Here is a 23,316-nt window from a genome sequence, read left to right on the forward strand (position 1 = left end):
TGTTTAATATTACCTGAAAAATCTGCCATTGGGGTAATCTAATTGTGACTGGTTAGATTTCTTTTAAATAGAATAAAATCTAGCCACAATAAAAATAATATAAAGGAAACGAAGTGCACAGGAAGGCAAGCTATGCAGTTAAACAGAAAAATATAGAAAACTGCATAGGAATATTTCTATTTTCTATATTGTCATTATCAAACCTGACATTTTCGGAGTGTTTAATTTTATTTGATTGAGTTACAAACCAACTGCACAGGAATATTTGTATTTTCTATATTGTGATTATCAAACCTGACATTTTTGGAGTATTTAATTTCAGGTCAGAGGTTGTTGTTCTATTATGTAACAAAGGAGTCTTGGTATCATGTCGACAGCAGAAGAGAATTAGAATGTTGACTGAAATAGCTACCCAGTGGTGGGCTTTTCCCAATGGTGTGTATTATATCGTTTCACATTGGTTTATTTTCTAAAGCACAAGTAAGCATGTCTTGTACACAGTCTCAGATGAACCTTTGGAAATGACATGAACACACCAAAGCAAATAGAAACTAAGAAAATATAGACAGAATTCAGGGTCTCTGGATCAAGGTTCAAGGTTTAAATTATTGTCATTACATGTATATACATGAAACAAAATCAGTTCTCAGGACCAGCAATGTACATCGTAAAAATTCCTAAAAAAATTAGTCCTATATTAAAAGAATAACAGTAAAACCTGATAATAACAGTTAAACCTAATAATAAATAATGAATAAATAATGCATAAGCAATGCAGTGCAAGATTAAAATCAGCAGCATGTTAAAACCAGATAAAAACAGAAGTGTTTCCAGTTAGCAGCATGATATCATGAAATCATTTCCTCTTTATATAAAAAAAAATTACATATTTGAATCTTTAACAAGCAAAAAATAAAAAAGAACAAAGAAGCATATTTTGTCCAAATGCCTCACAATGCATTAGAAAAAAAAAACACCTGATTTGCAGAGAGAAACATGCATTTTGTAACAGTATAAAGTAGGAAAAAATATTATGTAGGTAGTACTAATATTTGGCCCTATAATGTCTGAACATAACTTTAACCCTTTCATGGACAAATTATAAGAACATTAGTCAAGATTTTTTTAATGAGTGCTTTTATTCCTCCTTAGGCATGAAAAAAAAAAAAAAAATACGATCCAGCTTTTTTTTTTTTTTTTCTCATGGAGTTGCGAAAATATCCATGCATTAAATTTTTGAGGTATAGAAACACGTGTTTAAAACCCAATATCAGAAAGTGAGATGAAAACAATGAAATAAAAATATTTTAATGCTGCTAATCTGATGTTTTCTCACATTTTAACATATTCTAATGCTAGTCATTACTCACATCATGGAGACAATATGCAAAAAAAAAACCCAAAAAAACTTTTTGTCTAAAAAATAACAATTGATTTACACTAAAACACATTACTCCAGATCAAGTTTATCAAGAACAGCAAAGTTACAGTAATGGTATGAATGTCAGTGTATGGGATGGTGCATAAGTGTCCACTGTGTTGGCTGATATGGAACTAAAACTACAAAACCCATGAATATACAAGGGAACAGCTGTAGAAAAACTGTCCACTGTAGTGACCAGTATGCATGAAAGGGTTAAAAGGGATCCATTATTGGCAGAAATTTGGCAGATTTTTGCAGAGCTCAGTGTAACACCAGTACCGTCACATGAGCTCATATCGCCACCTGCTGTTGTGAAGGGTGAACTATGACATTACAAAAACTAACAAAAGTCACACATTATGATTATTATTATGATTATTATTGTTTTAATTGCTGTAATTGTTGTTGATAGAAGAGGGGCTTGTTGTGTTTTGTTTTTGCTCTTTCCTCCCTCCTCTCTTTCTGTCTATCAATCACTGCAGATCACTTAATCAGCTTCCAGAAGAGTCACTATAAAAGCAGCTCACCTCCAAGGGGCTGTCTTTCTGCCCACCCACTACCTGAGCTGTCCTCTGCTGCTAGAGTGTTGTGAGACTTTGTACCTGTTTTATATGAGCTTTGAAACCTGCAAGGGGTTTGTGTTAGTTATTTTTTGTAGTCTCTCCTGTCTGACTTTCAATTACTTTTTATCAACATTTACTTACCTTCTCCACAGGAGACTTTTCTTCTGTTTTAATTTGGGAAAACTAATTCACATATCATATTATTGATGAATATTTTCCTCTTGACAAATGATGACCCCATAAAAACAGTTCCATCACCCATTTCGGTGTCTGAACCTAGTTTTGAGAAGCATAGATCATGTGACTATACAATCAGGTTTCAGGTTCTTCCATAACAGATAGTGACATATTTTTTTCTTTCCACTTTGAATTTCATTTCATCATAGATAATGATGTCCTCAGTGCTCCTCAAGATAAAACAGTTTCTTTGAGGAAGGAAAAATGAACAAAACAAGCATTATATAAGTATATCTATGTCTGTTATGCTATGATAATGACATTGACAACTGTTATGAAAATTGCAGTAAAATGTTTCTGTCACAATAACTGTCCACCTGTACAATATGACTGTCATTGTCAGACTTTGGAGTTGTTTTGTTTAAAACCAGTGTACTGTTACAATAGAAAACATATTTCAACAAAGCACAGTGATATGTTTGTAATTGTTCTAGGTTAAAGATGCATTTTAATGATTTTTGTTGGATGAATTCATCCCTGTTGTTAAAATAAAATGATAATGAAGGCATGAAATATCACCAGACTTCTCTTTTAAATGGAGTTTGCAAAAGTACAGGACTATTTTGTTTCTCAACAGACAGGAGAATGGTAATCTGATCATCACATTGTTAAACAGACTTGGATTTAATGCATGATGGTAAGTGTCAACGCATACAGTAGATTATATTATTGTATAGTAGACATTAAGTGACATAAGCCCACATTAATCATCCATCAGCAGTTTTGTTTTTTTGTTTTTTTTTTCATTTATTTCATTCATGGTTGTGCATTTCATCAGTAAACATTCAGTAATCATCAAGTAAACAAAAATGTACACACCCATGTTCGAAAAGGAGCAGGATGAAGAAAATCTTATATTTCCTGCCCCCTTCTAAATAATAATGGCCTTAATGGTTAGCCATACACAACTAGCTATAAAATCATACTGTATAAAGTCAGACAAACCAACTAAATACATCCAAAGATAGAACCAAATGAATACAAAACCAAGTGCAAAACTACATGTCCAGAAAGTACAAAACATAAGTAAATATAAACCTGATGAAATGATACAAAAATATTTTACTAATCCAAAATAAGTAAATAAATACGTCACAAAATGCAAAAACAAATATGAAGCCAAATGTAAAACTTATAACTGTTCATATAATCTCATTTTTCTTTCTTTATACACTTGTTTCAGTTGGAATATGTTTTTACAGTCCTTCAGCTCATTATAAAGAGAATTTCAGAGTTTAACACCAACAACTGAAACACACATCTGCTTCAAAGTTGTCCGTGCACACTGGTGTTTGAGATGACCTTTCCTTCTATGCTCTTCCCTCTCTGAAGTGAAGACAAACAGTTCTTGTAATTTAGCTGGTAGTGCTTTACTTTTGGCCTTGAACATAACAGTCCAGTGATGATGATACATAAACATGTGTGAAGAGAAGTACCAAATTTGCTAAAAAACAGTTTGAGAGGTGAATGTTTAAAGGTCACCGGTGTTTGTCACAAAAGTGCAGTGTGTGTTATCAGAAACAGGTGCATAATCAACAGCGATCTGACCCACAAACATCACACACTGCAGCCATACAAACAAATGTTACACAATATAAGTAACAAGGGAGAGGAAGGGGAACTTTGATTGTTCTCCATCAGGTGAGGCAGGAAAGTTCTGTTCAGTAAAGTTTTTTACACCATCAGGGGTGCTCTCATTTTCTGCTCAAAATCACCAAATAGTCATAACGATGGAGGACAATTATACAACGGTGGTTTTCAGAAACAAAGATGTTCCTTCAAAGGGTAAGTGCCTCTCCTCCACTTCTACATCATCCACATCACACATCAGTTAGTTTTCAGCTAAAATGTCAACAAGCTCTGATTTAACATTTACCAACTTCTCTATGTGCATTAATACATTTCAAGAGCATAAAAGTGTCCTATTTTTGAGAATTTGCTTTTCCAAAGAAGAAACAATTGCCAAGCACGTTTATTACACAAAAGTTATCTAATTTTACAAAAATGTGTAAACCTTTATTTGAAGAAGATTCAGTTTTTTAGCTGGATTTAATCAGTAACAAGCTCAAACAATGTTTTATACAACATCACAGTGGAACAATAAGGAACAAGGGATTCTCTTTGTACGGAAATGACACCACTTACACTCAAACTTCTTAATTTAACAATAAAATTTACTTCAAAAGTTTTTGTTGCTTCTAGTTGGTATAGTTTCCTCAGTTCTTCCCTGTTGGACCCATTTTGGTCTTTGGATTTTATCGGACACAAACTGTTTAGAGTAGAGCACTTACATTATTCTACATATGTAACTCCAAATAGGAGGACGTTGGAATGATATTACAAAAGATAAATGAAATGAAGTGAAATTTAAATTTGGTTTGACTTATTTCATTCTTGACAGAATGCAACAAATTTTATGTTTTGTGTTTTTGACTTTATCTCTTTCTCCTTCATCACATCAATGCATCTTTTCTTTGGTCTTCCTGTTCGCCTCCTGCCTGGTAGCTCCATCTTCATCATCTTTCTGTAAAATGTAAATCTGCTAAACAGCACTGAAGTCAAATCACATAAGTGACGATGACCTTTGACCAAAGGCCAGTGCAGACCTTTGCTTCTGGACAGTCCACATTCCCAGTGAGTGCTGGTCCATCCCAGACGCCTCTGTATCTAAAGAATTTGACAATTCATCTGGACAGTTACCTTAAGGCTGTGTTTGGGCTCAGTCTGAACTACATTTTGTGTCTAAGTCCATATTGTAGAGCTTGGAAAAAGCTCTCTATGGTAATCCGGACCCATCTGGTTCTGTTTTTTTACATCCTCAAAAATATCTTCTAATTCTATTTTCTACTGTCCCTGATATATCTAAATGCCTTCTTGTCTTTCTTTTTTCTATATCGTTTCAATGATTTTCACAAATTTGTCATCAAACAGTCAATTTTCTACCAATTTTTGCTACTAAAGATCTCGACTTCTCCTTGGTGCTACTTTCAAACCAAATATCAATAATTGCCTCTTCGTGTCACCTGCTTAAAGTCACATCGTCATTTCATTATTTTAACTCATCATTTGTCCAAATTTCCTCTGTTCCATCTTTTTCTTAAATGTGTTACAGCTGAATGTGAAGAATGGATGCATATTTACAAATTAAATGAAATGAAACACTGTATGTTAGCATCATTCAGTCTACAGTGAAATACAGGCCAAAATAACTTTAATTTTTAATTTTTTTTTTTGTATTTTACATACTGTTCCAACATCATCTTATTTAGAATTACAGTTTAACACAAATCCTTTTTAAAAGTTTAGTATTACTGTTTTGCAGTCAGTCTAAGTTTAGCTCAGTGTAATGCATTACAGCCAAAGTTACATTTATTACAATACATACCGTACATTTTCTACAATTTGATTCTGTGTGTTTATTATTACATTTACTGTGTCTATGAGTGTTACTGGGTCATATTCTTAATTGTCTTTTGTTGTACAGTGGAAAATGAGGAACAAACATTGTATTCTGAAGTCAAAATTGCACCAGGTAAGTTATGTTACATATAGAGAAGTATAATATTCCTCTATGATACTGATCAATGTGTATCACAATGCACCACTAAGGATATGTCATGAACACAGAACATGGTGTCCTTTTTGTTTTTCTTTTTTTTTTTCTACCACTGAATTATAGTCAATCCTAAAATAAAAACACCTAATAATAATAATCTAATCTAATAATAATAAGCAGAATAGCACCTACAAAACAGTCTGAAGGACAATGGTTAAATCTTATTTTTTTTGTTTAAAAAAAAAAAAAAATCCCTAAAAAGAATGAATATCTAAATGTTTTGCATGTTGAGTACAAGCAGTGAAAAGGTATTTGTAGTTTAATTAATTCTGCCGCTGTGAAAACTTTTTAAAAAGTTAACTTAGGTGTCAAATAAACCAGACTTAGAAGTGGTCTGTCAGGAAATTAAATGTCTTGATAGAGATAACTGTTGTGGTAACGTTAATTTTAATTTTAATTTTAATATACATTGTGTCAACAATCCACCATCAGAAGAAAAAAATCACTTCATGAAAAATATATTCCTTATGATCCTGTTTCAACATAATTAACTGTCTGTGTGTGTAGAACTGAGTAACACTCTTTTATTATTTCTTGTCATTCAGTGGAAAAAGAGGAACAAACCTATGCTGAGGTGAATAAAACTCATTCTCCAGCATCTGGTACGTTATGTTTTCTTTTTTAATAATATTCTTTCTTGTCACAATGCAATCCCCTCCCTAAGAAGACATTAAGTCACACTAAAACAGATACCTGGTGTCATGGATACAGTGTCATCTGAGACCAAAACAGATATACCGTATTTGTTTTTCGACTTTTTTTAATGTGTGCATTTGATAGAAGTGCAGTCAGTGGTCATAAGACTGAATCACTTGTGGATTTACAGCACTGTTTGTTACCATGGTGACACAGGATAACTCTGTAAAATATTCTATATTTACATAGTTATATTCTGTAACATTATTAATTGTTTGTGAAAATTAAAAATGAACCCCACATGTTTAATAATTTTGCATTTCATATCTTAGCAGTGAAAGGGACTCTGTATTATAACTTTGGCTTTTTCTTCTTCTTCTTCTTCTTTTTATTTTTAACTGAGCTTATTTGTTTAAAAAAAATGTAAAACCACAATCTAATGCAGAATATATGGATGATTTAGATAATTTCACTGAAAGAAACTACAAGTGGCATCATAGGTTGATGATTTTATGTAGCTGAATGATATTAACCTCAAAAAATAAACAATTCAAATAAATAAGTAAACAGTTCACCTACTCCTCTGGCCAGACAGTAGAAAAAGAGTTTCTCACGCATTAAAAAAAAAAACCCTTTAGTGGTCTGTTTCAACATAAAGTACAACACAACTGTAATATTAGTAGACCTGAGTCATACTCTTATTTATCTCTTCAGTGGAAAAAGAGGAACAAATATGCACTGAAATGCATGAAGTTAAAGCACCCGCCAAAGAGGAAGGTAGTCCTGTACCAGGTGAGTTCTGCATGTGTTTAGATCTTTGAATAGTTTATCTGCCTATCTTTAAAAACAGTATATAAAACAGTAAATAAAAACCTTATGTGCACCAGTGAAACAGATAATTTTGTTATGTTATAGCTGATAATCCACAGTGATGTAATAGTGATGTTCAAAATGTAATTTCAGATCTAGTTTAGTGATTATAAATCCACCCATGAACAGGAATGTAGTGACTTTTACCCCTTTCATGCTGACAGTAACACTTAATGTCAGTGGCATCTAAACTCTTCTAGCTCCAGACCCAGCAACAATCACACAAAACAAAAACTGACATGCTGACGTACACAATCACAATATCACTGACTTACATTTAATCTTGTTGCAGGGAAAAATAGACTTTAACCAATCTGTTCAGATCAATGTCTGCCAAGGGTTTTCTTTTTTGAGGTTTATAACTTAAATAATTAATCATTTTATTATTGTGTTGTATTGTTACATATTTCATTGTGACGATGGATGTCTTAAAAATAATGGCGTCAATACTCATTTTCTGTCCTCACTGAAAAAGGGAAGGGCCGATTTTGAGGGAAATTCTGAGACAATGAAATAACAGAAGTCTAGAATCTTTCATCATTTTGGTCCAAATGTGGTCTTCTTTAAACTCATGATCTGTGGCTTTACAGCCCGATTTGATATACATCATTAATATACATCAACAAGAAGGGATTTTAAAAATGAAGACTTATTCAAGTTCTTCAGTTCATATGAGTGCATTTGGTTTTTGTTAGATAAAGTGGTCAAATCAACTGCGTAATAAGTCTAAACAAACCAAGAATTTTGTCATGTGAGGAGTCAGATTCTTATTTCTGTCATAGATAAAAAAGAGGAACAAACATTACACTCTCAAACTGAAAAGCCTTCTGATGAGGAAAGGACTCCTGAACCACGTAAGTAAAGCATATTTTATTGCATCACAAATGTAAAAGAAATCCCTAAAAGACCCATATTTAACAGAAAATTGCAAACGTCATTATTTTACCCTGATATTCCTCATTGACTTTTAAAGTCTGTCACAATGTTTTGGTTTTTTTTTTTCTCTTTACTAACAGGGTCTGAGTCAGCTCCAAACTTTCATGACTTTCAGTACTTCAATGTTCTGGCTGCATTTGCTGCCACATTTTCCGTTATTCTGCTGGTGATTGTCGCTGTCCTCATCTACTGTGAGTTTCAACCCACTTCAGCAAGCCTCAGTCACTGCTCATTTAAACTGACTTAACCCATTAAGACCCAGTGGTACTTTTGTGGCACTTCCAAAATAGTTTTTTCTCTATATTTGACTTTTTGTAAGTGATTTATCTCAATTTATTATAATATTATCCTCTGTATTTTGTGTTTTTCAACTTAACCTCCTAAGACGCAGCTATGGGTTTTCTGTCCATATTTGTGGACAAGAGTTTCACAACTTTATACAAAAAAAAAGAAAAGAAAAGAAAGAAAAGAAAACTGTCCACCACAAAGGACATTCCATAAAAATTTTAAAAACTGCATCTGAAAAAACTGTTACATCATGATGTTTCCAATATAGGCACTTATTTAATAAAAAACAAAAAAAGCTTGTACTTTGCTGACATTTCCTGGGTCTGAGGAGGTTAAATCATGTATTTTCCTATATTTAATTCAGTGATAATACAAATGTTTATAAAAGCTCATATTAAAGTTGAGTGTTATTATGTCAAAAACAGAGAAAATTTAAGAAAAAGTTACTTTTTCAGTATAATACACTACCAGTCAAAAGTTTGGACTCACCTTCTCATTTAAATGATATGAGATGGACCTCAGATGGCCAATAAGTGCTCAACATCATTGGGAACTCCTTCAAGACTTTTGGAAAACATTTTAGGTGACTACCTCATGAAGCTCATCAAGAGAATGCCAAGAATGTGCAATGGAATAATAAAAGCAAAATGTGGCTATTTTGAAGAATCTAAAATATAAAACATGAATTATGTCCCACTTTTTTAAAGGTTCCGTATTATGCAAATCTCAGTTTGTGAAAGTTTTCTTACAGTAGCGTGTGTTGCAGTAGCCTCATTATGAGGTTCGAATTTGAAAACTGTCTGTTTCCTCCCTCCCTTGCAACACCACATTTAGTGAAAATGCCTGCTCAAACGGCCGAGTTTGTGTTGGGTCCACTTATGATGACATAAGCGGATTTAACTCCTCCCCCTGACTGTGCCCCCACCCTGGCAAAGCGAGCCCCGCCCTGGCAAAGTACTTCTTGGACAACAAACATGGCGAAGGCGAGACACGCAAGTTGTGGTGTTGTTGGCTGCACACACCAACACGAAAGTTTATTTTTGCTCCCCACTTCCGAGCCTCTCCGAAAAAAGTGGCTGGATTCTATCTGTGATGGTCATGTACCAAACAACATTCCCAAACGCTTGTATGTGTGTGCCCGGCATTTCACGGACGAGTGTTTTTCGAACATGGGCCCATACAGCTCCGGCTTAGCACAAAGACTGCGAATCAAGAAGGACGCAGTACCAACGCTTCGTGACCCAAGTAGAAGTGTGGGAGATGTAAGTTCTTATCATTTTTTTTGTATCTTTACAGCATAACCCTACATTACGGATAAGCTTGTGTTTGTTGATGTGTACGTCTAACGTTAGCATGGCAACTAACATAGCTCGGTTACTGCTGCTAACGTTTCCGTCCCCGTTAAAGCTGCAGTATGTAGGAATTATGTTCTAAGTAAGTGTAAAATGGCCTTGACTGTCACGAGACATTAAGGAATCATGTTCATTTCAAATACTGATCTCACTGACAGTAGTAGTCCAGCCAGAATTTGTGCAGTTGAAAAGCTCAGTGTTAGCCCCGAAATGATGTTTATGTTGACATTGTGTGTTTTGGTCTGATGCCCCGCCCATCACCTATCTGCTAATCACAGAGTCAGTAGCCTTTCAGCATCCAGGTTGCCAGTTCCCAGTGGGCTGCAGCTGGAACATTTCTGATAACAAATGTCTGACGTTATTAAACCTAAAAGGCCTCTTATTATTCCCAAATACATTGTGACAAAGTGACAAATAAAACAAGGAGATGTATAGGAGATGATTCAGAAACATGGAGACAGATGAAAGAGGAGAAGGATCTGAAGACTGACACCGGCTCTGCCTTAGTCTGACCACCAGTAAGAACCACTGAGAGCCGGGGTTGCGGCCTCTTCACCTGGTCGCTTCTTCCGGGGCCGGGCAGCAGTCTTTTCTCCTGGCCCCGGTGAAGAGACTGCCAGTCCGGGACTGGTGAACAGACCGGGTACCGGTGTAGGACTTGTCTCTTGCTATGGTAGCTCCTTGTAGTACAGTGTTTTCTGTGGAAGTGACCTGTTCATTTAGCGGTGTGTAATCCGAACGGGGGGGGGGGGGGGGGGGGGGGGGGGTTCGGTCCGTGGTTCAGTCGGAGGGGTGGGGGTGGAGGGGTCGGTAGCTCGGATTCCGTGGTTTGGTTGGGGGGGGTCGGTAGTCCGGTGTCCGTGGTTCGGTGGGGGGGTTCGGTTGGTAGTTCGGCGTCTGTGGTTCGGTGTGTGTGGGGGGGATCGGTAGTCCGGAAGGGGGGGCGGTTCGGTAGTTCGGCGTCCGTGGTTCGGTGTGTGGGGGGGGTGTCGGTAGTCTGCTGTCCGTGGTTGGGGGGGGGGGGTGTCGGTAGTCCGGTGTCCGTGGTTCGGTGGTGGTGGTGGTGGTGGTGGGGGGGTTAGAGCGATCGTGCGGCTTGTAGTAAAAGTGAAACCTAAGGCTCATTTCCCTTTTCTCTATCTCCTGAATCTTCGCAAACTTTCATTTGAGCGGGCAGGACGTTTGTCCTGGCCTGTTATATATTAGACTGATGTAGAATAAGTCTGGTGATGATTTTTTTGTATGAAATTTATGGTGTGGTGGCAAGGATTAGAGGAAACGCTAGTAGTAGATGCTCATGCGGGATCTGGCAACCCGTAGCCTGGGGGCAGGAGGAGGGTATACCACGTTCTAAAGTATTTTGAATGTGATTGCAGTACCAGTTTTGGCCACAATCCTACATACTGCAGCTTTAACATGCAAGAGCTGATAATATCAAGAGACATTCAACAGAACTACTTTGAACATGGGCCTTTTGTGGTTGGCATCAGTATAGTTAGCATCAAGCTTGTTTGTAGCTGCCTGCATTAGTGGCGGCAGGCGTCTTTCCGTGTCAGGTCCACGAACCCGACACAACACCGCCGTTTTCCGTCGGGGCTCAATCACGCCTCAAGGCAAAGAAAGCCAGTGTTTGGAAAGACGTTCTGTCTGAGACATGTGTATTGTAGACGAGAGAGCCATGGCTTCACAGTCAACATTAGCGTGTAGTACCGCTAGCGGAAGCCGCTTCCTCTCCCAGAGAGGGGAGGGGGAGTGGGCGTGGACAGATGCGTTCATTTGCATACCCGGAAGTAGGCCCAGAAACAGCCTGTTCTGAGGAGGGCTGGTGAGAGTGACTTTTCGACCGCTGAAACTCCGAAAAAAGGATGATTTTGGGGCGAACAAACTTAAATACTATGTTTTTGGGCTTCTGAGACCTATATGACGTGACTGAAAAATAGCATAATACGGGACCTTTAAACTACATAATTCCATATATATTCATTCATAGTTGTGATGCCTTCAGTGACAATGTAAATAGTCATGAAAATAAAGAAAAAACAGGTGAGTCCAAACTTTTGGCTGGTAGTGTATATCCTTAAATGACCATAAACCAAGTGTGTCCATCCACTGTTATTGATCCAACTCCATCGGTTTTATTAGCGAATCAATGTTGTAGATGATGATGGTGTTTCCACGTTCACCACGGAGCCTCTTTATGTGCAAATGGGTCATATCTGATGACCATGAAAAGATAACAAACTGTATTTTACACCAATGATTTACATGTATTGATAGGATTAGTGGATAAACAGGTATTAAACAGTTTATATCAGTTGACAGTTCAGGTCGACAGTGGATGTTTGGATCTTCATGGGTTGAGTTTCACCTGCACACACTTTCTCTACATTATCTCTGTAGTTGTGGTGACGATGAGCAGTGAGAGGGTGAAGCTGGGCGGCCTCTCTGTGGAAAACCAACGTCTGATCGCAGAGAAGAGAATCCTGGAGAATAAGACAGAGGAGATGATCAGACAGAGGGACAGTCTCAACTGGACATTGGGAGTCATGATGAAGTTCACCACCTTCCCCATGGAAAAATTCTGTCCACAAAAAAGTGAGATTCTCTTCCTGTAGACCAAATTTATCCTGCGTCTCACTGACATCCCATGCAATTAGATACTTGCAATTTGATTAGAATTACAAGACAAATTCAGAACAGAATTTCTAAGAAGTAAAAATGTTATTCTGTGTTATTCTAGTTCTACATTGTTCACGGGAAACTTATTTAATTCCACCAAAAATATCTGACAACTTGGTTGATTTTGAGAATAATATGATTAAAAGTACAGCATGTAAGATTTAGAGTGATTTAGACGGACTTAAACGCAGAATAATATTCCAAATTAGGTTTTTGTAAGTGTAAAATCACCTGAAAATAAGTTGTTTTCTTCTTTTTTTTCGTTTCATGACCGGTGGCATATGGTTTTGGATGCATTACTGTATCATAGTTTGAACCACGGTTTTTATGACCGTAACTAAAAGGCCCAGAGCAGACAAAACATACACTGACTCAAATAAGAGCCTTCACATTTTTAGAGTAGGAGGGTTATTCACACCTTGTCAGCTCTAATTTATCATGTTTTTACTTATTTTGTGGCGCTTCAGAGCAGAGATGACTAAGATGAGTCACATTTTAGAAACACAGACAATAGTATTTGTAGGATGAATTCATCACTGGTGGTGTACATGCGATCCAGTGGTGTTTTTAGTGTTCCTCTGTTGCTAGTCGTCATATCAGTCCCTTCTGTTTTAGACGGAAAGTGCCAGATCTATCCTACCTGTAACATGAGCCCCAGATTAATTGTGTTCCCACACTTGGGTTTGGTTATGGTGCTTCTTAAATGTGTTTTTTTTTCTGACTTCTTGCTGTTCTTGTTGTTACATTTCTTTATCTTTATCTTTGATGAGCCAAACTTTCACTGTGGAAGGTGCTGTGAAAGAATATTGGATTCTAATTTCTGTTCATATTTTGACACCAGAATGTCAGCCATGTCAGACAGGATGGATTCAGTTCCAGGAAAAGTGCTACTACTTTTACTCAGAATCTTCTTGGAAGACTTGGAATGACAGTCGTGAATATTGCAAGCAGGAAAATTCAGATCTCATTGTTACTGAAACTGTAGAAGAGCAGGTGAGCGCTGTTATCCTCTTCATTTTAACATCTGTTCCTTTGAAGTCGGTACTTATATGATATTTAAAAAGCCTAACTGAAGCAAACTATAACAGATACTGAAGAACTTATCTTACACACGCAATGTTTTTAATGTTTAAGCTCAGGTTTTTATTTAATGCTTTTGCAAATCAGCACATGGAATTTAAATGTTTCTGAAGAAATATGCAGCTAAAGATGATCGAATCTGTAGTAATAATCAAATATTCTCCAATAATAATTCTCCAGTTGGATTAAATAAGTTTATACTTCTTCCTACTCCTTTTTCGACCATGCAAAATTCAGACTTGTACGTGCTTGAAGAAAGATTCTGTTAATTATTACCTCCGCCAAGGAGGTTATGTTTTTCCCAGGGTTTGTTTGTCTCTTTGTTTGTCTGTCCGTTAGTGTGCAACATAACTCAAAAAGTTATGGACAGATTTTGATGAAATTTTCAGGGTTTGTTGGAAATGGGATAAGGAAGAAATGATTAACTTTTGGGGGTGATCGGGGGTGGGGGGGCCCACAGGGGGGCCCACTGATCAGCCTTGGCGGAGGTCTGCGCTCTCCGAGTGCTTCTAGTTTAAATGTTAGTTTGTTTTTGTCTTAATTTGCTTCGTTTTGTTTTATTTTGTTTCTTTGCATGTTCTAAATTAATAATAATAATAATAATAATAACAATAATAATAATAACAGCAACAACGACAACAACAATAACTAGAAGCACTTGGAGAGCGCAGACCTCCGCCAAGGCTGATCAGTGGCCCCCCCTGTGGGCCCCCCCACCCCCGATCACCACCAAAATTTAATCATTTCTTCCTCATCCCATTTCCAACAAACCCTGAAAATTTCATCCAAATCTGTCCATAACTTTTTGAGTTATGTTGCACACTAACGGACAGACAAACAAACAAACAAACAAACAGACAAACAAACCCTGGCAAAAACTTAACCTCCTTGGCGGAGGTAATAATAATAATAATAATAATAATAATAATGATAATAATAATAATAATAATAATAATAATAACATAGCAGTCCATAGTAAAGTTACCAGGATTTACCAGGACTGCAAAACCAAGGGGAGGTGAGCTGAAAAACAAAGCTTTCTCTCATGTTTAGTGTCACTATGACTGAGTTATTTATGTCTCAGGTGTCTATTATAGTTTACATTGTGCATTTACATAGCTAAACTCATGAGATACGTCATTACCATGTTCATTACCATGTTTATTACCATGCTACTTCATTGAGGCTGATGAAAGAAAAACTAAGAGACCTGCTGTGCTATATTACCATTTACAGGAATTCGTTAGTGAGAACATAAAATACTACTACAGTAACTTCCATGGATTCTGGCTTGGACTGCGACAAGATTCTGACAAAAACTGGCTGTGGGTTGATGGACGTAACGACACTCTAGGGTGAGAAGAATATGTAATAAGTGGTTTATGACACATTTGATGTTTGTGAAAGAACAGGATTTTTCCAGTTTTACAGACACATTGATTTTACTTTGGTAGAAATGTTATTGAACACACTGATATTCATGTTCTATGTTTACAGGTTCTGGATACAAGAGCCTTTTGGCCCTGTCGGTTCATATGCACTAATGATTCCTGGGAGGCCTACAAATGCCAGCTGGGACAAAGCAGAGGGCGAAATGTGGAACAAATTCATCTGTGAGCAAGAAATCCTGCTTAAGTCCTTCTAGTTTGCTTTTCTACCTTATTCCTGCTTTAACCCACAAAGACCCAAATATTCACCATCGACCTAAACCATCTACTGATCGAAACTGTTTAATATCTGGTGATCCATTAATCCTATCAATGCATGTTAATAATTGGTGTAAAATACAGTATGTCACCTTTTCACGGCCGTCAGATATGACCCATTTGGATATTCAGAGGCTCCGTGGTGAACGTGGAAACACCGCCATCTTCTACAACATCGATTCACCAGTAAAACCCACGGAGTTGGATCAATGACAGTGGATGGAGAAGCTTATTTTTAGTTGAGTTACTGATATCTTTACTGAAAAAGTCACATTTTCTTCAGCTTTTTCTGTTTCTGATACAAAAACCCTCAACTTTAATCCGAGCTTTTATGAACATCTACATGATCATTGAATTAAATATAGGAAAATACCTGATTTTCACTTAAAAATACGCAAAATACAGAGGATAATATTATAATAAATGGTGACAAATTGCTTAAGAAATGTTCAATATAGAGAAGAATTCATCTGAGAACTGACACAAAAGTAGCACTGGGTCTTTATGGGTTAAAACAACATGCTCATCGTACAGCGGCGTGTTTATTAAGACTGTAATTAGATCTTGTTTCTGCAAGCAAGCAAAAAATTAGATATAATGAAAGAGTGTGAACAAAAACTGAGCTTATATTATAAGTTGCAGATTGAGAGTTCATATTTGATTGTTTGAAAAAAAAAACTGTTTTTATTATATTCATAATCCAGGTCATTTCCATGTCACTTCAATTCACTTTACCTTTTTATACCAGTTAAAAACAAAATCATCTTCTCAGGCCAGAACCTTTAGTGTTGTAATGAAAACCCAAGACATCCATAGCTTATATGTGATGCATTTTAAAGGGTTTTACAGAAAAAAATATAGATCTACAATGGAAAAATAAAAATTTTCACCATGAACCACTGTGGGTTCAAACATCTGTGGAATATTACATGATGTCTAGATCACTTTAGATACAGTGGTCACTAATAATGTACAGAAAATATTCATATACTGATTAAGCACTAATAAAGAATCAGCCTGTGCTTCTGTGGTCAGCTTATTCTGTGTTATGTTCCAAAATGTGTAAATTACTGTTTTCTGACTGTACATAATGACCAAATCTGCCAAAATATTAACATTTGAAACCACTCTCTCAATCTTTTTGGGATCTTAAAGCACAAAGTTAATGTAATTCTTTGAATTACTGCATATTGTCTATCATTGTTTTGTTTTTTGGTTTTGAACAAACTATTTTTTTACATCTGTCTTAAGTGTCTTGTAAATTGTGCAGGTTGTGGTTTAAAATAAAAACTAATTAAAACAGTTTTCTATTTGCTTATGGTTACAGACTTAAATATTAATATTCTTTGTTGACATGTAAAAAAAAAAAAAAGATTAAAATCCATATAGAAACTGGAATGATATTCAAAAATCCTATAACAACTCCAACATTGTTCAGGTTGCAGCTTTTCAGTTGTGAGGATTTTCCGTTTCTATCTTTTGTGTTTTTGGCCCACAAATGAATTAAAGAATTAAAGGAAAAGCAATTCTACATTAGGCACCTTGAGTTTAAAAAGATGGTGGTTTTTTCATGTATCTTGTATTTCATGTGAGTGGTATTGAGTGGTATTTTATCATGCGGCGTGTTCTCACTCTTACTTTATTAATAAAGGTTAAACTGTCATGTCTATGAAAATGTAGTCATTTTTTTGTTCTGTGGCTTTTATTTTGTAAACAGTTTGTTCCTATGTGTCTGATAACTTGTCTTTCCAGTCTGTCTGAGTGTCCTCTCACCCCCTAATTGTTTCCACCTGTTCCCCATTACTTGGTGTGTATATATTGTCCTTGTCTCCCTTTGTCCTGTGCCAGTTCATCTTGTTCTGTCCCAGAAGAACCAGCATCTCGTCACCTTGTCTTGTGAAATCTCGTGTACTTGCTTAAATGTTCTTTTGCTACTTTTACAAAGTGGATTGCAGTTTTTCCTCATAGAGTGATTTTTTGTTTTTGGAAAATCTTTCTTTTGTTCCAGTTTTTTCCTCCTCTGTGAGAGATTTTGTGCTTTCTTGTGATTTCATATATTTTGATATTTTGCCATGAGAGAGTGATTTTGTGTTTTTGTACTTTAGAATAAAGACTGTTCATTTTTAAGATATTCTAGCAGTCGTGCATTTGGGTTTCATTCCTCAATCAGTCATGACATAAACAAGTTTAAAGTTATGAGAGAAATTTTAGGAGACATTTGTTCTTTTTTTTTTTTTTTTTTATAAGCAGAGAAAATAATTTGATCAACGACAGAAACAATTGGCAGATTAATTGATAATAACAAAACAGACAAAAACACAAGGAGGGGAAAAGCCATAATGTAAAGATGAGAAACATCAAATGAATGGAAGTAAATCCCAGTTGCCAGTGTGCAAGTATATAACATAAAAAACTAGAAGCACTCGGAGAGCGCAGACCTCCGCCAAGGCTGATCAGTGGCCCCCCCCCCCGTGGGCCCGATCACCACCAAAATTTAATCATTTCTTCCTTATCCCATTTCCAACAAACCCTGAAAATTTCATCCAAATCTGTCCATAACTTTTTGAGTTATGTTGCACACTAATGGACAGACCAACAAACCCTGGCAAAAACATAACCTCCTTGGCGGAGGTAACAAAAATCGTTTTTAGAAAAACACTTCATTCAGAAAGCTTTACGGGGACAAGACTGTCAGCATGCCTGATTAAAGTAAAAGCTGTAATGGATCAGCAAATCAATCAGTTAATCAATCAAATTTTATTTATATTAGCGCCAAATCATAACAAAAGTTATCTCATGACACTTTACATATAGAGCCAGTCGAAACCAGACTCTCAAGCAAAGATCTGAAAGTGTATAGAAATACAGTAGTGTATTTGATATGAGGAGGACAGACAACGTGCATGGAACAAAATGAGCCATCCTTGTATCAGTTCAGTATTACAACAGTAGATATAGGACTCACAGCTGAGCAGATGTTAAATCAATCAGTCAGTCTTTATTTGATGACAGGGTCCACAGAAAACAGACAAGGCTTCCCTTAATAACCCACTGTTTGGAGTGTTGACAGGAAGACTGAAGAGAACAACGACTAATACTGTGGAGAAGGTAAGATTGCAGTGAGAACAGTGAGGACTGTGATCTGTAATGGAGCGATAAAGGGGCTGTATAGAAGGTGAACAGAGTCTATTCATGGTGCCTGTTGATGAGTGTGAGTTGCTCGTTGCGGTGCAGAATTATCTTAATTTAGGAATCAATGGCCCTGTTCATGGTGCTGAACAATCTATGTATTGATGTATACATTGAATCAACAACACTATGTGTGGTTTTCTGAATTAAGGTCAACTCTTTTCTTAGGCTAATTTCAGTAGTGAGTACTTAACTGGACATAATTCAGCATATATAGCGGTATAACAATTTTGTAACATCAAAAGTTGCATTTAATGACATCAAAAAATTTTTGTTGGATGTAATCAAAATCCTCACTGAAGCCTGAAAAGAAGTAGAAAAAGAAGAAAGAACTGTTCTTATGGCCTTTATTGATAACACAGTGTTCCTATGCTTATGAATGTGTTTGGTCAGTTTAATTTACTGGCTGGCTCATTACTCTGATTGGTTGTAGGTCTATCCAGTTGCGGCCATTTAGATCTGCGCCTGTTGACAAAATCCCTCAGATCAGAAAAAACTGACAAGGCCAGGCAAGCCTAACTGTGCTTCAAAATGAACCATTTAATGTTTAATTCTTTTACATACAGCTGAGGTCAGAAATTTACATACACAAAGTGCATTCAAAAGTTTCACATTTCAATGTAGAGTTCATGTTTTGGTTCTGTTAATCCAAATAATTTGTTATGATACTGTCAAATTGATTAATAATTGTGCTAGCATAGCACAGCATTTTAATTGTGAAACTTGAATGAAACAATTGGGAGCGTTCCATAAACATTGACTTTGTTTGCCTGAAACCCATTCTGATCTCCTGAAAAATAAACATGTATAAACATGTAAAAAACACCATAGAAACATGCTATATCTATGTATTGATTAGAATAATTTGTTATGCCCCGGCTAGGGGACCCTGGGGTGCAACATGAAGATTGTGATCACTTTTCCTCACTCCCAAGCCACAGAGAAAAAAAACCCTGGACACGGAGGTGCAAGTTTAACAAAAAAGTTATTTATTTTACAGGGTGCAACATAAGGATATTGAGAACTAGACAAAAAGCAAATGAAACTTCGGGGTGGGCTCTGGCCAAAACAACAAACAAAACTGCACTGAGAAATTAGGCTGACCTGCAAAACAAAAGAAACCAAAATACAAGGTCTAACCTTCCTACCAAAAACAGGAGAAAACGAGATAAAACAACAGGGCAGCCCACCCCTACTTCTGACAGTAACGCTAGCGTAATGGAGGCGGGGTTGGGAGTAGAGGAAGAGCAACGGGGGTCTGGCCCAGCTCCGCGGTCTTTAAAGGTCCGCCTCATGTCGCTGCTCCAATCACAGGGGAGACATCTGGCTCAGCACCTGTAACATATAATCCACTCACACCAGACAAAAGTGGACACACCCACAGAATAACACTACGACCCACCTATGGGTCGTAACAAATTGTTTTGACCTCGTGCTAACATTGTGCTGCCTTATTTGTGCTTAAAGGTAGGGTAGGAGATGTTTTCCTGGAGCATTTTTTACTATATTACTTAAAACCCCCTTCACACCCCAATTGCAAGAAATTAATTAAATGCTCTAACACAAAAATAAAAAATGTTAGTCACCTGTGGAACAAACAGGACTGAAAAAAAACGCCATCCAATTATTTTAACCAGCCCATGGAAATGACTGAATGATGACCCTGGGGGCGGCCCTGGAGAACAAGCATTGTGTGTTCCGGTACTCTGGAGGTATGGCTTCGGGGGGGAAGTCTAAAGAAAGGGGTTTGGACTTTTGAACTGTGTATTTTCAAAATGTAGCTTGCTCAAACCATTTTTCCAGGATCGCCTACCTTTAATCACTTCACAAATGTTTGTTTACATCACTGAACTCAGTCATTCTAGGAAACACTGACATGGACATTAATTAAATGTTATTTTTAACTCAGTGATATAAATATTTGATTCCATTTATTGTAACTGTGCAAGAAAGGCTCATTAGTTGCTTTTCCTTTGACCCTCAAATTGCGCAAATATAACTCACGCATAAAAATTTACCAAATGGAAAAACGACGATTTCGCCAAAAGTCTCATTTTTCGATTAAAAGTTTTTGCGCCGGCAAGAGGTGGTTTTTCAGGTGTAGTGCAAATGGTATATCACGCAAAACTGCAATGGAAAGACCTTTTTTTGCAGTGTGAATAGTGAAGTGAATTAAAAAACCGGATGACAGACGTTACAACAAGCGAAGAAGATATGTGTGGATACACCAGGAAACCCAATCATTTTTTTTTAAATGTAGTACGAGATAGAGGGATAATAAATAATAATAATGAATATATCTGTGAATCAACACCATATTTACGATTGTTGCCATGTTTATGGAAAGACTTCTCATGTCATGTCGCGATAATAAATAAACAAATCATCGCATTTGTGATTTAATGGAAAAACCGACATTACGCACTTCTATTTTTTCAACATTTGGTAAATATCGGCAAAGTTTTGTACAGACGTCCAATGGAAAAGCGACTAGTGGTAGCTAAACACTGATACTGAAATTTCACATTTGTTCATTTCTGTCAGGTTTTTTAAGTGTATAATATTTTAATTTGGTGAAAATGTGTTTTGATAGTTTTAAACATATTTGTTGGTAGTCAAATTAACAAGTTGCAAAATCCTATTAACCTTCTATCATAATTTTGAGCTAATAATTTTATATTCATATGCTACATTTTGCTACTTCCCTCTTTCTAGCAGAAATGATCTCCTACAGCAAGATATTCATGATAGCGAGATATTAAGACAAGAATAGAAAATTGTATTGGTTTAATATATGTCTGGCTGTGATAAGACATATTCATATTAAAGTAACAAGTGAAACCACAGATCTAATTGAAGGACTTGATCAGGGGTTCAGTCTCACAGATGAATTTGTCTCTCATATTGTCTTCTGCTTTATCCCAACTGCTGTTTGGAGGCCTCCCAGGAATCATCAGCACATTTGAACCAGAGGGACCAAACGGCTCATTTATCCAATACCTTCAAACACAGAACATGAATGTCAGTGTATGTAATATCCTTTCTATTGGTGCTAGTACTTCTAAAGGCAGTAAAGTCCAATGGCATATTAAGAAATAATAAACCAATTGGTTAAATATCCTTCTCACCCTAAAGTGTCTTTATGTCCATCAACCCATACCCAGTTTTGGTCAGCATCTTGTCATAACCCAATCCAGAATCCATGAAACTTACTGTAGTAGTGTCGTATGTTCTCGCTGATGAATTCCTGTAAATGATAATGTAGCACAGTGGTTTACTTACTGTCATCATCCACAGGGAAGTAAAATAACGTATGAATCTGCACCACAGTGAGGAAGTAATCTCATTTGATATATAAATGACACAGAACCCGTAATATTCTAACAATAGCAATAACAATCATAATAAACAATGCATTGAATAAACAAGAAACAAACACTACCATGACACATGACTTTTTTTTGTTTGTTTGTTTGTTTTTTTGCAAAATAGTGCTTATGTCAGTCAGTATAGGTTGGATGTTATTATATGGAATATTTTATCTGATAGAACTAGGCAGCATATCAACTATATTGATATATATTTATTTCCTACCACCTATGTGCTGGCAATAATTGAACAGGAGAGAACAATGGAAGCTGATCCACCTCTCTCATTTCTTATTCTGATTTCATTTGTTTCCCTGAACTCAGAAAGCATTGTGTTAAATGAAACCAACAGCCAGGATTTAATCTCCCAAAAAACAAGCATGGATTACTTTTGTGGATTTGATTCATTTTCTGAAGGACTCATTCATCTAAGCACACTTGTTATATTTGCATCCATACTAATGTCCCAGTTTTCCATATTTCCCAATAAGAGGATATAATCAGCCATTCTTACTCCCTTTTGTATTCCCTCAAACACCTTATGATAAAGGTTCAGCTGTCATCAGGATATGTCATCAAGCATATTTAGCACTAATTCATTTATCTAATAAAAAAGTTCCCTACATGTTTAAAAATCCAATGCAATCTATGGAAAAAAAAAAATCCATGACATTTAAAAGGAAAAAAAACATTAGTTTGCTGTCTTTTACATGTTTCTTTATTGTTAACATTTTAAATAACATGAATTCACATAATTTAAAGATTGAAAAGCAGATGATAATAGCGCTCACCTGTTCTTGTAATGTTTCAATAACAACAAGATCTCCTGCTTGGTCCATACACCATACACGACTGTCAGACCAGGTTTTCCAACGAGATTCTTGGTAAAAGTAGTGACACTTCTCCTGGAACTGAATCCAGCCTCTCTGACATGGCTCACACTCTGGTTTCATGAAACATGCAAAATAATGTTTTGGTTTTTTTTGGGTGGTGGTGGTGTGTGTGTGTGTATGGGGGGGTCAGTTTTTTCAGTAGTGTGAAAGTTTGTCACAAAGTTATCGTTACTGTGCTTTAAGTGCTAATTTAACACTTAAGAACACAAGTGCATATCTTAGGTTTACATAACCAGACACTTACTTTTTTGTGGACAAAAGTTGTTCACGGAAAAACTGTCAAACTTCATTATGACTCCAATCGTCCAGTTGAGACTATCCCTCTGTCTGGTCAGCTCTTCTATCTTAAACTCTAAAATGTTCTTCTCGGCATTCAGCTGCTGGTTTTCTGCTGAGAGGTCACTCACGTTGACTTTGTTATTGCTCATCATCACCGCTACTATAGTGAGAGTGACAAAAGCCCCCGTGCCCCCACCCCAA

General features: G+C 36.4%; 1 protein-coding gene and 1 long non-coding RNA gene across 3 annotated transcripts; one reads left to right on the plus strand and one right to left on the minus strand.

The window, feature by feature from the left end:
- Positions 1 to 3,879: 3,879 nt before the first annotated feature.
- LOC115435942 (C-type lectin domain family 9 member A-like) lies at positions 3,880 to 15,451 on the plus strand. 2 transcript variants are annotated; one of them, XM_030158578.1, is made up of 10 exons: positions 3,880 to 4,008; positions 5,708 to 5,755; positions 6,385 to 6,441; positions 7,190 to 7,267; positions 8,128 to 8,199; positions 8,362 to 8,472; positions 12,322 to 12,516; positions 13,442 to 13,593; positions 14,917 to 15,035; positions 15,178 to 15,451. In XM_030158578.1, the coding sequence occupies exons 1-10, from the start codon at positions 3,954 to 3,956 to the stop codon at positions 15,323 to 15,325; spliced, it is 1,035 nt and encodes a 344-aa protein (XP_030014438.1). In that variant the 5' UTR covers positions 3,880 to 3,953; the 3' UTR covers positions 15,326 to 15,451. The 2 variants fall into 2 exon arrangements, with proteins under 2 accessions (XP_030014438.1, XP_030014439.1); XM_030158579.1 differs by lacking the exon at positions 6,385 to 6,441 and having other exon boundaries at positions 8,137 to 8,199.
- A 5,835-nt stretch (positions 15,452 to 21,286) lies between these two features.
- On the minus strand, positions 21,287 to 22,764 carry LOC115434843 (uncharacterized). The gene is made up of 3 exons (XR_003937601.1): positions 22,735 to 22,764; positions 21,704 to 21,822; positions 21,287 to 21,575 (listed from the first exon to the last, which is right to left on the minus strand). It is a non-coding gene; the product is annotated as an uncharacterized LOC115434843 (long non-coding RNA).
- Between the last annotated feature and the right edge of the window lie 552 nt (positions 22,765 to 23,316).

This window comes from Sphaeramia orbicularis, chromosome 16 (genome assembly GCF_902148855.1).
Source record: "Sphaeramia orbicularis chromosome 16, fSphaOr1.1, whole genome shotgun sequence".
In the NCBI taxonomy this organism is placed as follows: domain Eukaryota; kingdom Metazoa; phylum Chordata; class Actinopteri; order Kurtiformes; family Apogonidae; genus Sphaeramia; species Sphaeramia orbicularis.